This window comes from Lissotriton vulgaris, chromosome 4_1, assembly GCF_964263255.1.
Source record: "Lissotriton vulgaris chromosome 4_1, aLisVul1.2, whole genome shotgun sequence".
NCBI lineage: Eukaryota > Metazoa > Chordata > Amphibia > Caudata > Salamandridae > Lissotriton > Lissotriton vulgaris.
This window is the reverse complement of record NC_141691.1, coordinates 822,752,745-822,768,247: the sequence shown is the minus strand read 5'-3', so window position 1 is coordinate 822,768,247 and position 15,503 is coordinate 822,752,745. Positions and strand designations below refer to the sequence as shown.

Genomic DNA, 15,503 nt, shown 5'->3' with positions numbered 1-15,503 from the left:
AGCGGTGATTGTCTGCGAAAATCGGCCTCCCTGGGGGCCAGGTGTTGCTCAGGCCTTGAGCCATTTCCACCTCGGCCCCCCTGGGGCCCACGCAGCCGAGAAACGGTGTTAATCTTAACACCTCGCCCACAGCCCCTCAGATTCAGGGCACAGTGGGCGAGGAAGAATGGGTCTGGCTGTGGGGGCTAGGTGATGTTTTGAACTCCCACCATCTTCACCTCAGCCTTCCCCTGTCTACCATTGTGCTCCCCTGCCAAGACATTGCCCTGGGGCCTGGAGGGCTGGGGAGGGTTGATTAATTTACTAATTGCAGGGGCCATACTGCTGTTCATGTGCTCTTGAGCTAAGTAGGTTAGTAATAGCAGGGGCTTCCCTTCTTTTCAGGTGCTCCTGCACTGAAGTTCTTGAATAATTTTGTGACAGAAAGGGGCCTTGCTGTTTTTTTAGTTGCTCAGCATGTAGGCCATTGTCACCTTGGGCCTGTGTCCTGCGCAAGAACAGTATCCTCCCACTTTCATTCCTTATCTTTGCATAGGCATAGGTGGCCTAACGCCAGAGTTGCAGAGATGGGGATTCAAGTTTGAATCCCAGGGTCTGCTCAACAGCCTGTGATTCTGGGCAGATCACTTCCTCGCCCAGGCCCTTAAATAAAAAATCAGATCATGTGTACTGTAATTGGTACTCATGAATAGAACTCAAATAGCCTTTGTCTTGGGCTGAATTTACACTACATAAAACTGTCAAATGGTTAGAAAATTATAAAAAATAACCATTTGTTCATGCTTTATGATTCTGCAAAGGGACCATGATAATTAAAGAGGACACTTTATAAAAACATGTCCATATTTTTAACACAGCTTTTCCGATACAAAATTTCCATTTCATTCCCCTTCACTGTCTGGTTGTCTTATGCTGTGGAGGCTGCGCTCTGACCCCTAAGTCATTCGGCACCTCTTGCTGAGTGCACCATTCTACTTCTATGTTCTTTTTGTTATTCTGGGAGAGTCTAAGCTTGCCCTAAGATAACATTTCATAGTATTCATAATTTCCAGTGACTCCCTCCTCAATGGGGGATCTTGTTGGCTGATGTTTATGGCCTTCCTTTCCCTCCCCAGCTCCTGCCTCACCTTCATATGGACACACCCCTTACTCACTGCCTGCATGAGTGTGAAAACAGCAGGCCTATAGGTTTCTGTCTCACTGCTCTGGGATCCAAGATAAGACGGATACTCAAGGAAAGGACCAGACACAGTTAGTTGACCTTTACTTTCAACGGCCAACGCATGACCAGCTTTCTGCATTCTTTCACTATCACCCAATCCAATCTTCCAAAAGTCAACAGTTCAATGGGCAGTTGGCATTCATGAGGAAAGATGGGAGTACGCGACACTGGTTAAGCTTTTCAAAAATCCAAAAAGCTTTCTTTTGCACAGTTTGCTTGGCATTTAGCAAATGTGAAGAAAGTGGGCCTTTTATTCGAGGGGTGAAAAACTTTAGGCACGTGTACATGCGCATTACAGAGCATGAGGCATCCCAATTCCACAAAAGATGCACTGATTCGTATATGATGACAATTTCTGGAGTTGACATAACCACTCTCCTCTTCTCTCGGCAGACAACTCGTGCAGTACAAGTCAGAAAGAGGAGAGAAATATTGGAGCGTGTGGTTGAAGTTATTAAACTGATTGGTAAAAGGGGGCTTAGCTATCGGGGGAAATCAGAGTCTGTGTCTGAGTTGGATAATGATTTAATGGATCATGGGAACTTTCTGGAGCTCATCCTTCTGCTGTCAAAATATGACCAACCTCTTAAACAACACATTGAGTCTCTCACTTCCAAAGCAAAACAGAAAGGTGGTCGTGGTGCATCTGTGACATTCATGTCAAAGACCACAATTGGTTATGTAATAGAAACAATTTCCAAACTGATAAAAAGACACATTGCTAAAGAAATAAACGATGCAGGTATGTACTCAATCCAGATAGACTCAACTCAAGATATAAGTATTACTGACCAGTGTTCCATTATCATCCGATATGTCACAGACACTGTACATGAACGCCTAATAGCAGTCAGAAATTGCACTTTGTCAACTGGAAAAGGATTGTTCGAGTTGGTACAAACTGCAATTCAACAAAATGGTCTTGACATAGCTAAGTGCATTGGAAATTCGACTGATGGTGCTTCCAACATGCAAGGCCAGTACAATGGACTCAGTACTTGGCTAAGCAAAGAATCTCCAAATCACATACACGTCTGGTGTTATGCACATGTGTTAAACCTTGTCCTTATTGAGGTGACCCAAGCATCTACAGCGTCCACCTCTCTCTTTGGACTGCTACACTCTTGTGCAGTCTTTCTCCGGGAGTCATATAAGCGGATGCATGTGTGGCGTGAGCTGGCAAAGGATAGCCGGACAGTCCAGATCATTGGAGAAACAAGATGGTGGGCAAAAGATGCTGCTCTCAAGAAAGTTTTTGGCTCTTTCAATAACCCTGCCAATGCTATGTTTATTGATTTGGTCAAAGTCCTTCATAAGATTTCATCTGACAATCTTAGATTTATTCCAAATGTACGGTGCCAAGCCTTACAATTTGCTGAGGGACTATGTAAATTTCAAACAGTCCTAACAGCCCAATTGTATCTTCGCATTTTTGCTTCAACCACACCACTGTCTAAGTATCTCCAAACAAGTGGAATGGATATCCTGCAAGCACAGAGAATGGTGTCAGACACTGTAAAACTCCTTGCCACAGATTCCCGCAATTTTGATGCTGTGTACTCTGCTGCCACAACATTTTCAGAGTGGGCCAACAAAGGTTTAGCAGAAAGGAACTGTGACCAAGAAGTACAAACAACACTTCCAGAAGGGAGATTGTCCTTTAAAAAGATGCCTGGGATGAGCACAAAGGATGAGCCTATAACCCTAGCTAAAGATCGATTTCGTATTGGGGTGCATAATACAGTAATGGACCAAGTTATTCAAAGTCTGACCACTCGTTTCAAGACACACTTCACTTTGGCAGCAGATATAGCATGCCTAGACCCAAAGAACTTCAATCAGACTCTCCCAGGTAATGCTCTTGTGAGACTTTGCTCCTTGTTGCAAAACATAGATAGCTCAATAAATGTGCAGACTTTGCAGGAAGAACTTCAGGATTTTGCTGCTAAATGGTCAAATTTAAAAAGGACACTACCTGAAGAGTACGACAGAGAAGACCAGATTAATGAAGACAAACCACTTCAAGTAGAAGAATTTGACAAAAAACCTGAGGCTGGGCCAACAAAGTGCAATACTTGCCGTGACTGTGCTGTCTGTTGTTACTCTATCTTGAAAAAATACCTTCTTTTCAGCAGTGCCTATCGGCATTTGTATTTGGCATACAAATATGTCTTGACCTTATCCTGTACACAAGTAGCCTGTGAGAGAAGTTTTTCCAAACTGAAGTGCATCAAAACCCGCCTAAGAAACCAAATTGGTCAGGAAAACCTTGAAGCCTTTATGCTCATGTCAGTTGAATGGAATGTGCTGTCTCAGTTGAAAACTGATGACATTATTGACTTCGTTGCAAAATAAAGTGCATTGCTGCAGGATCTTTTGATTGAGTAATCCTCAGTCTCCCCATGGCCCAGACTTTAAGGCAGCAACAGATATGAATTAAACTGTGTTTTTTGTATATAGACATCACCTGCTGACTGTGAAATAAATGTATGACTAGATTGTACAGATACATTTTTTCAGCATTCTTTACACCCCAGACTGCCTTTTCCTCGTTTGTGAATTCTTACTTTTGTTATTACATGTTCTATTCCCAGAGATTCCAGTCTTACCCTTTCTCCTTGACTTTGTACTAGATTTCTGGTTTGTGTGATAATTAGAGTCTAGGACATAGCTGGTTAGGAAAGAGTATCCAACGACATTGTGCAGGGCGTTAAGACTGCAAGTAAGTATTCAGTTATCTGAACTGCAGTGCTCCTAGTCTTTACCAATGTTACTTGCTCTGTAAGCTTTAAAAGGCTTAATTTACTAAATATTTGTCTACAAATTAGACCTCAAAGAGTAACCAAATGGTGTTTCATGAAAGGGCATGCCCCTCGAATGTGGGCCACGCCCCTTAAATATAGACCACGCCCCTTAAATGTAGGCCATGCCCCTTAAATGTAGGCCACGCCCCCTTAATGTGGGCCACTTTTTCGTCAGTGCCCGGGCCAAATTGTGATCCCAATCCGACCCTGAGCAAGGGTCCCTACTTGGTCTAAGGTACTTACCTCTGCCAACTAGAGACCCCCAGTTCTAACACATAGGAACCTCCATGGAACCTGACACATTCCCTGATTTGCAAAGTGTTGTAAAACTGGGAATGCGTCAGAATCCTACGCCTCCCCAGGGGAGGCGTGGTAGTGGCGCAATGAGGAGAAATACTTTTGTTTCTCCTCATTTTTTGCTCTATGTGTGCTGCATTCTGCAGCACACATAGAAGGAGCAAAACACTTTTAATGATTGGTTATGTGCACTAAGGTGTCCCTGTCACTGACCATGTCATGAATGATGTAATATGTGACGTCATCAGAAGTGCATTGTGGTGGCGCGAGTTATAGTAAGCTGAACTAACTATAATGGCTGAATTTCTCTGGTTTTGTACGAATGAAATGTCCAACTAACTATAAAGTCCCTGAAACCTGTGTGTTTTTTGTGTGAATTTCTAACATTTTGTAAATGCTAATTTCTAACTATAACTATAACGTCCCTGAAACCTATGGTTTTTTCAGTGAATACATATATATACATTACCTACTGGCTATCGCCAGTAGGTATATATAGTTAGGATTAATTCCCTATGGCATTTCTGAAAATTCTATGTCTAATAACTTTGGCGTTTGTGGACGGAATCGGCTGAAATTTTCAGGAAAATGGCACATTTTGTTTCTGAGCAGCCCCTGAAAATTTGGTGGGGTTTCGTCAAGGGGGGGCTGAGAAAAAAGGGGGGTCCCAAAACGTGTTTTTTACATTGAGTTTTCCATAGGGCGGTTGGACTCACTTTTAGCTCGAACGGCTGAATGGATTTGCACGAAACTTGGCAAAATTGTAGGGACTGTTAGCCCGATGTGCCTTTGCTAGGTCTCAATATATGTGCTTCAGTGAATTTTGAGAAATTAACGTTTAAATCAAGATATATATCTGTAACAGCGCTCCGGGCAGCGATCCGGTTCGCTTACTTTTCGCGAAACGGAACTTTGCGCGCAGAAAGCTGATTGGCTCTCCGGTGTCTGTCAACCTTCTAAACAGTCCGGAGCGGCCGCCATCTTGTCTCTCGGTAGGATCGAGAGAGAAGAAGAGGTGAAAAACGAAAGGGGAATTTAATGAAAGGGGGCAAGGTATCCCCCTCTTGACCCCCTAGGAATGTTGTTGGGGTTATTAAAGGGTCCCGTGGGGAAAAGAAAAAAAAATGATTTTTCACGGTAGAAGCGCTTCACGGGCCGCGAACTGGGCCGCAAACTGGTAGCGAAACGGGAATTCGCCATTTTGTGCTTCGTTAATTAAATTATTAGGTATAAGGGGGTGCGGGAGACGTATCCTAATCCCCTATGTTTCCTGAGGGTGGCTGAGGAGGCTGATATATGTTGATACATCTCTTCCAGCGGCTGTGCGTGAGCTTTTTTTTTTTTTGCTGCGTGACAGTCCGGAGCGGCCGCCATCTTGTCTCTCGGTAGGATCGAGAGAGAAGAAGAGGTGAAAAACGAAAGGGGAATTTAATGAAAGGGGGCAAGGTATCCCCCTCTTGACCCCCTAGGAATGTTGTTGGGGTTATTAAAGGGTCCCGTGGGGAAAAGAAAAAAAAAATGATTTTTCACGGTAGAAGCGCTTCACGGGCCGCGAACTGGGCCGCAAACTGGTAGCGAAACGGGAATTCGCCATTTTGTGCTTCGTTTTAATTGTTTAGAGACAAAAATTATCGCCGCACATCGGCCACAATGCATGAGTATCGTTGAAAAGTCAGCGATATTCATGCATTATCCAGCAAATGCTCTTAGCCGTGTTATCCACCTTCCATTGGATAACATGGTTAAAAACTGCTCTGTGCGTGAGCTTTTTTTTTTTGTTGCTGCGTGACGTTTGTTAACGTTCGATTCGATGGAAATCAGGAAGTGTTGACCACCATTTTGTCACTGCGAGTAAATATTTTGTTATAAATGAATCCTTATTGAAAAACATTGTCTGCGCCATCTTGCCTTTTTGTCCAATGCCACAATTTTGTCGTGCACGGCAGCCATTTTAGATGCCTTGACCAGGCCCACTCTCTGCACGCCGCCGATCCTCAGCATGGCTCCCCACCCTCGCAAGCATCTCCCCCACGCACTGGTCATCCCCGCTCTCTCTCTCATGCATGGGCCATATACTTCCCCCCATCTGCGCTGCTCTTCTCTGAGAATCACACCCTGTGCCCTCCCGACACCTCTCTTTCACCCTATTCACTACCGCACCCTCTGACACTCCTCTTCCTCTGTGTCCGATTGTCCAGGCCGGACCTAGGCTATCACCTACCCCTGCGGATGTAGTTTATGGCCCCAGCTGTAGAGAATTCAGACATGCCAACCCTCCCGATTCCGGCGTGTGACTACTGATTTCAGTGCTAGTCTCCCGCCTCCCGATTTCTGCAAGCAAAAACCCGGGGGCATATTACGAACAACTAGCGATAATTTTTGTCTCTAACTTGTTTAGAGACAAAAATTATCGCCGCACATCGGCGATTTTTATCGCAGATAAACCTTGCTATTATCGCAGAAAAGTCAGCGATATTCATGTATTATCGAGCAAATGCTCTTAGCCATGTTATCCACCTCCCATTGGATAACATGGCTAAGAACTGCTCAGGGCAGGTGTTAGATTTTGGAGATATTCGCGCTTAGCGCGAATATCTCCAAAAGTTGGTAATAGAAGATAGCGATGTTAGGGACTGTTTCCAGTCGCTAACATCTTGGCACGCCACTTTGCATGTCATTAGTGATAAGTATCACTGACATGCAAAGCGGGGCCCAAGATGGTCGCTATCTCCTTTTAGCTGTCACTAACTGGTGTTAGCGACAGCTTGGTAATAGGGAGATATTTTTATCTCCGCTTTCTTGGCTTTTAAAGCCAAAAAAGCGGAGATAAACCCCCTTGATAATATGCCCCACGATTCCTTGGGGGTTTCAGCTGACAGGGCTTGGTATTGTGTTACATGGTAATTTTTCCAGGAAACGTCAGAGGGTCGATGCAGGGGTTCTAGAAGAGGTGATAAACCATTTAAGCCTCATGAACAAGCGCATGGTCTTTTAAAGATTTGTGAAGTACTCGGGCGGCGGTGTGTGTGTGTCCTCTTTCAGGAGCGGGCGGGGGGGGGGGCACTGCCAGCAACTTGCCAGGTCAGGTAGTGTTCAACACGTGCATCACCCTTTCTCTGCCTGCTATTGCGCTCCATGCTTCGGAAAGGTAAGAAAAAGAACGTGCATTTGAGTTTGAAATGTCCGATCCTGCAGCAGCACACTTCCAAAGCCCACACATGACAATAACCCGATTCAAGGCCCCATTCACCCGTTTTAAAAAAAATAGATAACACTCCAACAAAGTAAGATTATAAAACTTTATTAACTATTAACTATAACGAACGGAACAAAAACTAAAAACATTTAAACATTTTTCAACACAAAAAGCAACAATGGTTAGAAGCTGTCTTTTGTGCGAATAGTCCCAAGGCAGCACAACGTGCAGAGTTCTGGACGGCACCCAGGTGATGTCGCCTGGGTGCCGCACTGGTTTTGGGATCCTACAATGCAGCACAGAAAAACAGCATGGGGCGTCCCGGGTGGTGCGGGGGGAGGCCTCGTCAGTAGCGGTCTGTTGTGCGAATAGTCCCAAGGCAGCAGAACGCGTTGAGATGTTGATGGGACTGTGTCCAGTGTCACATGGCTGACACAACATGTACGACAGGCACCCAGGTGATGTCCAGTAAACTTTCGCACTGGTTTTGGTATCCTACAATGCTGCTCCGAAAATTGGCGTGCGGCGGCCCGGGGGTGGGGGAGGCGGCGTGAATGGGCCTCCCCAGGTGGCGGCCATCTAGCTGAGTTGCGCTCGCTCTTGCGGCTACAGCGTCTCGCTCACCATGTTGTTGAGTTGCTTCCACTCTTGCAGTGCAGCGATAGGCGGCTGCCACATGGCTCTTAAAATGGCGGACGGCTCCTCGGTTTTGGGCCTGGTCCACTGAAATGGCCCTGGGACACCTTGGAACTCGGACGCTTGCCTGCTAGGGCTTGGGCTCCATTCTCGAAAAGCGTCCCCTCAGCCGTGAAGATTCTACAAAAGTCTTGGGGGCCCCCGACTCCCGCAGGCTTCCGGTGGGGAGCGGCTGCCATGATTCCTCGCGGAATGACCACGACGGAGCCACGAGATGGTGGTGCTCTCATGCTGACGCCAGCTTCAGTCTGAATGATCCAGAAACAAGGTGGGGCTTTCATCGTTTGGGAAAAAAAAATGTTCTAAACCAATGAAAAGTGTTATTTTCAGGTCATATGACCAAGCCTTCCATCTTTAGGAAACCAAAAGTAAAATGAACCAATGAAAAGTTTTATAAACAAGTCACATGACCTGTTATGCGGCATAGGGCTACAAAAAGCGTAGAAAATCCGTTGGCACGTGAGGCGGCGTCAGTAGCGGACCGATGTGCGAATAGGCCGAAGGCAGCACAACGCGCCGAGATCCGGATGGCACCGAGGTGGTGTCCAGCAAATTGCCGCACTGGTGTGGCCATCCTACAATGCTGCGCCGAAAGACGGCGTGTCCAGCTGAGTTGCGGTCACTGTTGCGGTACAGTGACTCAAACGCGCCGAGATCCGGATGTCACCGAGGTGGTGTCCAGCAAATTGCCGCACTGGTGTGGCCATCCTACAATGCTGCGCCGAAAGACGGCGTGTCCAGCTGAATTGCGGTCACTGTTGCGGTACAGTGACTCGAACGCGCCGAGATCCGGATGGCACCGAGGTGGTGTCCAGCAAATTGCCGCACTGGTGTGGCCATCCTACAATGCTGCGCCGAAAGACGGCGTGTCCAGCTGAGTTGCGGTCACTGTTGCGGTACAGTGAGTCGAACGCGCCGAGATCTGGATGGCCCCGATGTTGTGTCCAGCAAGTTGCCGCACTGGTGTGGCCATCCTACAATGCTGCGCCGAAAGTCGGCGTGGGGTGCCCCGTTGGCTTATGAGGTGATGTCAGTAGTGGACCGATGTGTGAATAGGTCGGAACCAGCACAAGGCGCCAAGATCCGAATGGCAAGTCCTGGATGTTGAGTGCCTCAGTTGAGAGTTCTGAGCAGTGCTTGTAAGACTATCTGAAGTTTATTATAAGAATCAGAGTAAGTTGAAGACTGTCTGAAGCTTATTTGCACCTTTTGCAGCTTCACTATTGCCCAAGGTGGTGTCCAGCGGAACTTTTTTCCTTTTCCTTTCTGCTTCTTTTCCTACAATCCGTTTCATCTGAAGACACGACCAGGTCCCTGAATGTGTGTAGGGGGACGCTATTGAGTGAATGAAAATTGCGGCTTGACACAAAGCTGACTCAAGCGTTACTGTTGATGCTATACAGACAAAAATTGGTTTTCAGTTTGTACATTCTTCAGGTTTTTTTTTTCCATCCAAGTCTGATTGAGAGTTTGTAGGAAAATGGCTTCAGATTTTCCACATACTACTCTTCAACATTCTTCCTAAATGTAACAATGTGAAACTCACTAGGAGAACGGCTGTTTCTGTTTCCTTTCAAAATGCTGCCAACAATATTTTCTGAATGGAAGACACCATCTTGTAGCATAAAGGGCCGAAAGGGGTTCTGGTCTGGCCGATGGTTGGTGGAGACATTTTGACTATATCTTGGACCTGCCCGGCCTCGCCCAAAATGGCGCCGGTATAAATGGGACTCGTAACTCCTTGCCCGCAAATGTATATCTAGAAAATGTTATTGTAAGTGGCCCTGTCCTATTTTAATTACAAAATGTATGTCCACCGATTCCGCAACTGTTAGACACCTTAGTTCTTGCAACCTAATGGCCCGCTCGTTACGTTCCTTTACAGTGTAAATGTGTCCTCATCATATACGATTTCAGTTTGCTCCGTGGCCGGCCCACGTGGTTATAGGCCCGTATTTGTATACTGACATTTTCACAATAAAGGTTTTTAAAACAAAACACGGTAGTAGTATTTACATTGGTAAAGTTTTTACTTTTAGTCACTGTTTTCGAATCAGTAAAAGGCAAGTGAAATAAAGCAGTCCAATTACATGACGGATAAAAGGTATAATATGTAGGAACGCAGTAAAGATAAATGGTCAAGGGCAGTTGTGTTTTTCATGTCTGCAACATAAAGTGATCGATAAGAATCTGATAATCAGGCGTATCGGCGACTAAGACAGCAGGCCGAATCTCTTTTACTCAACGGCTCCGTCATGGAAGGAAGAAACACCCTTTTTCTCGAAAAAGGAATATATTTTACTTACAAGACAGTTGTAAATTTTCCGGGAAAGTACATTAGCCTGGAATATTATAACATATGTTTGAAAAAAAAATATTGTTCGAAAACAATAAAAAGCGTAATTTTTAGGTCATATGACCAAGCTTTTCATCATTAAATTAACAAAAGTAAAATGAACCAATGAAAAGTTTTATTAACAAGTCACATGACCTGTTATGCTTACGTTACGCGCTGCGCGCCGCGCCTCGGATCACTTCAGGGTGCGCTAACGCGGCGTGTCATATAACGCATTACGCGACAACGTAGGTCAAGAATATAGTCAAAATGTCTCCACCAACCAGCGTTCAGAACACAACCCCTTTCAGCAGTCCAAAAAGTTCTGTTAAATGACAACAGAGGGGACAGGCAACAAGAACCATCAGTCAAAGAGGGGAGGGCAAGTTCTTCTCTTCCGGGTCATGTTGGGGCTCTACCGGAACTGATCAAATTGGTAGTCTACAGTGTTTCTGGATGTTTCAGACTGAAGCTGGCGTCAGCATGAGACCACTACCATCTCGTAGCTCCGTCGTGGCCATTCCACGAGCAATCATGGCAGCCGCTCCCCACCAGAAGCCTGCGGGAGTCGGAGGCCCCCAAGACTTTTGTAGAATCTTCACGGCTGAGGGGACGCTTTTCGAGAATGGAGCCCAAGCCCTAGCAGGCAAGCGTCCGAGTTCCAAGGTGTCCCAGGGCCATTTTAGTGGACCAAGCCCAAAACCGAAGAGCCGGCCGCCATTTTGAGAGTCCTGTGGCAGCCGCCTATCGCTGCATCGCAAGAGCGGGAGCAACTCAACTACATGATGAGCGAGACGCTGTAGTCGCAAGAGCGGGCGGTAAACAGCTGAATGGCGGAAGAGGCACAGTGTAGCAAAAGCGGGCGGAATGGCAACTAAAACGGTAAAGGGGCGCCCCACTACAGCTTGTCTTCAGGTCAAACGGATTGTGGGACAAGGTCCAGAATTGAAGAGTCATCAAAAGGCAAAAAGTTCCGCCGGACCCCGGGAGCCGGCCGCCTATGTCGGGGGCGATCTCAGGCTACACCAGTGCTATAAGACTTGGGGAGGGTGTCGGAGCCAAGCGTCTTCTCCGAGTCCATGGCCATCACACCGCCCCTCAGGGGCCTCCGTCAAGCTGTTTAGGAAGCTAACATATCACATTGTTTTCTTATGCAGTCAGGTCCACAAACGACACTCACTTACTTTGAGAATAGTGAAGCTGCAGTAGGTGGAAATAAGCTTCAGACAGTATAACAAGCACTGCTCAGAACTCTTAACTATGGCACCCAACATCCAGAACTTATGCTATTTGAGAATGGCAGTGACATCGAAGCATCTCAGGGACCAAAACCATTAACGTACTTTCACGTATGAAAATCTTACTTGGGGAGGGGGCAGGAGGGAAGCGCCCCCTCCCAGTCAGCGCCACCACACCGTATGTTGAAAATTTGAAGCCATCGTTCTACAAAGTCAACCAAACTTGGATTGAAAAATCTAGAAAAATGTACAAACTGAAAACCAGTTTTGGTCTGCATAGCATCAGTAGCAACGCTTGAGTCAGCTTTGTGTCAAGGCGCCATTTTGATTCAACAAAGCACAGGCATTGAAAAAGGCCCAAAGTCAGAACTCTAAACTATGGCACCCAACATCCAGGAGCTTGCCATCCGGATCTTGGAGCCTTGTGCTGCTTTTGATCTATTCACACATCGGTCCACTACTGATATCATCTTATAAACCAACGTTATGTAAATAGTTTTTTAATAAAATGTTTTACCCTGTTTCTTTGCTGGTGTGTTGTCTATATTTTTAATATTTGCATAGGGTTTGTCGTTATTTTGTGCGGGATGGGTGATGGAGCCGAGCTGTCTTGCAGCCCTCATGGTGTGGAGCTCAGTTCATCTCACTATTTTCGTATTTCTCATGAAGGGTTGTTCCTAATATTTCTATTTTAGCGAGGTCAAAAAGAGATCCAATTAGTGGCCTACTGATTTTGCTCGATTACTTTTATTTTTTTTACACGATTTTTCACTATCTGCAAAGACTAAACAGAGTATTGCGACTTTGTGCTTGTTTGTAAATAGAGAATGAACCAAAGAGAACCAATTCTAAAACAGTAAATGCTTGGACAACAATCAATCAAATGGAGAGACAAGCATGCACGACGGATTAAAAAGGGGGGAAAGGCTTGCGTTAACTACCGTTCACTATCTGCAAAGAGAGAGTACTACTAAGACAAAAGAGGGGAGGGGGGGGGTGCAGCGTTCAAAGCACATCAGCGTGCATAAATACGAAAAAATTTTCATCTATCACGTACTTGACATTTTAAAGCTTTTCATATTTGCTATTAAAAAACCAATGAAATTCACAGAAAAAACCATAGGTTATAGTGGATATATAGTTAGGAATTTGCATTTACAAAACCTTGAAAATTCAATGAAAAATTCATTGGTTTTAGGCCATATATAGTTAGGGATTTGCATTTACAAAACCTTATTTTACTCGCATAAAACCATTGAAATTCCATATATAGTTATAAGCGCTAACTATATATCGCGCACCCGCAATCCACTGCTGATGATGTCACATATTACATCATTCATGACATGGTTAGTGACATCACTGATGACATCACTGATGACATCTCAAATGACATCACTGATGACATCACTGAAAACATCTCATTTGACATGACTGATAACATCACTGATGATATCATTCATGTGATAATACGATGAACCTCTTCAGACTCTAATATAACCTTAGATACAATCAGTGTAAACAGACACTCACAGACTGTCACTCATCCATGGAGTTACTCACACACCTAGTCAGTCATGCAAAGAATCAATCACACCTCCATTTCCTCAACTATACAGTTATACAAAATTTACTTATTCAAACATATACTAACACATATTTACTCTATTATACAATCCCTGATACAAGTTCACAATGATCCATACAGCCACTCACTCATTCACTGGCTCTTATGCACAGTTATTTATATATGTCAACTCTCACATGTACTGTGTTTTACATATGTACTTACTTTGACATGTAGCACTGAGATATCCATTCACTCTCCAATGCACTCATGCACACAGTCAACCGCCCATACAGCTGTTTCCACATGCACTTTTGAAACCATACATCTAGTGAATCAACTGCTCACACATCTATGCACAGAGTCATACACCTCCCAGCCACCTACACACACACTCAGTATCCCATACAAATACTTGGGCAACCAATCAATAACCCATATAGTTACTCATATAGCTACTTATCAACACATGCAACAGTTTACAGAACAACAGACATAATGATGTACAAATTAAGACAGTTTAGTCACTAACCCATGCACTCAGTGAGACACATTTAATCACTCACTCATACAGTCAGTCATGCACCTACTAAATCCTTCATCCAGACACTTATATATCCACTCATTCTTCAATATGTAAGAGATATTTTAACTTTACAGAAACATACAGTCACTGCATGTTGTCATCAGTGATGTCATCAGTGATGTCATTTGAGATGTCATCAGTGATGTCATCAGTGATGTCACTAACCATGTCATGAATGATGTAATATGTGACATCATCAGCAGTGGATTGCGGATGCGCGATATATAGTTAGCGCTTATAACTATATATGGAATTTCAATGGTTTTATGCGAGTAAAATAAGGTTTTGTAAATGCAAATCCCTAACTATATATGGCCTAAAACCAATGGTTTTTTCATTGAATTTTCAAGGTTTTGTAAATGCAAATTCCTAACTATATATCCACTATAACCTATGTTTTTTTCTGTGAATATATATATACATATATATAAATCGCAATGGAAACTCCGTCTGCTTCCCAGCGTCGTATACGCTGCTTCGACCAACAAAGGAACCACGAACCACAATCTTCAGGCAAATTCTTTATTGACTGCTGTTTTCTCCCTGACGTGTTTCGGCCACCACTTCCCCTGTTCACTGATCATGCCATGAATGATGTAATATGTGATGTCATGAGCAGTGCATTGCGGGGGTGCGAGTTATAGTTAGCTGAACTAACTATAACGGTGGAATTTCTAAGGTTTTGTACAAGTGAAATGTCCAGCTAACTATAACACCCCTGAAACCTATGTTTTTTTCAACTAATTTCTAAGGTTTTTTAAATGCTAATTTCTAACTATAACGGGCCTGAAATCTATGGTTTTTTCAGTGAATTTCAAAGGCTATTTAAATGCTAATTTCAAACCTATAAAGTTTTTAAAGTAAATTTTAAAAACACGTGTATACTTTATATAGTGAAAACTAACTTAACAGTAGTCTTTTATAACTTATAATTATGGCTCCTGGTTTTATGGTATTTATTTTTGTGCCATTTCCGTCTGTATTTATTCATTTTTTTTATAAATGTATCTGTATTTACCCATATATATATTTTGGGTTTTGTAAGAAATTAATCTGAAATGAGTATACTTCCACATTTATTTGTCTTTACATGACTATCTAAGTCTGTGAGTAACTCCATGGATGAGTGGTGGTAGGTGACTGTCTGAATAGGTGTATGAATGCAAATGATAGTGTTTTATTTTGAAGTGACTGCATGAATAATTGATTGTACTGGTGAATGAGTGAATGTGTGTGTAGACCTAAGAATCAGTGAGTGGGTATGTATTAACTGGTATTGATGTGTCTATGGTTTAACAAATGGTAGTCTGTATTTTTAAATGGGTGTTTCAAAGTTTATATTAGGGTGTGAGGAGGTGCATCAGATTATTATGTGGATGATGTCATCAGTGATGTCATTTGAGATGTCATTAGTGATGTCACTGGCCAAGCCATGAATGATGTAATAAGTGACGTCATGAGCAGTGCATTGCGGGGCGCGAGTTATAGTTAGCTGAACTAACTATAACAGTGGCATTTCTATGGCTTTGTACAAGTGAAATGTCCAGCTAACTATAACACCC

The 15,503-nt window shown here is 44.0% G+C and overlaps 1 protein-coding gene across 1 annotated transcript; it reads left to right on the top strand.

Annotated features, from left to right (window-relative positions):
- Positions 1-1,507: 1,507 nt before the first annotated feature.
- LOC147722639 (zinc finger MYM-type protein 1-like) lies at positions 1,508-3,577 on the top strand. Its single transcript, XM_086967336.1, has one exon. It carries the CDS (start codon positions 1,508-1,510, stop codon positions 3,575-3,577), a length of 2,070 nt encoding a protein of 689 aa, XP_086823462.1.
- The last annotated feature ends 11,926 nt before the right edge of the window (positions 3,578-15,503 follow it).

Excerpts from the sequence above, each read along its gene's own strand:
- LOC147722639 (XM_086967336.1), top strand. The coding sequence starts at position 1,508 with ATGCGCATTACAGAGCATGAGGCATCCCAATTCCACAAAAGATGCACT.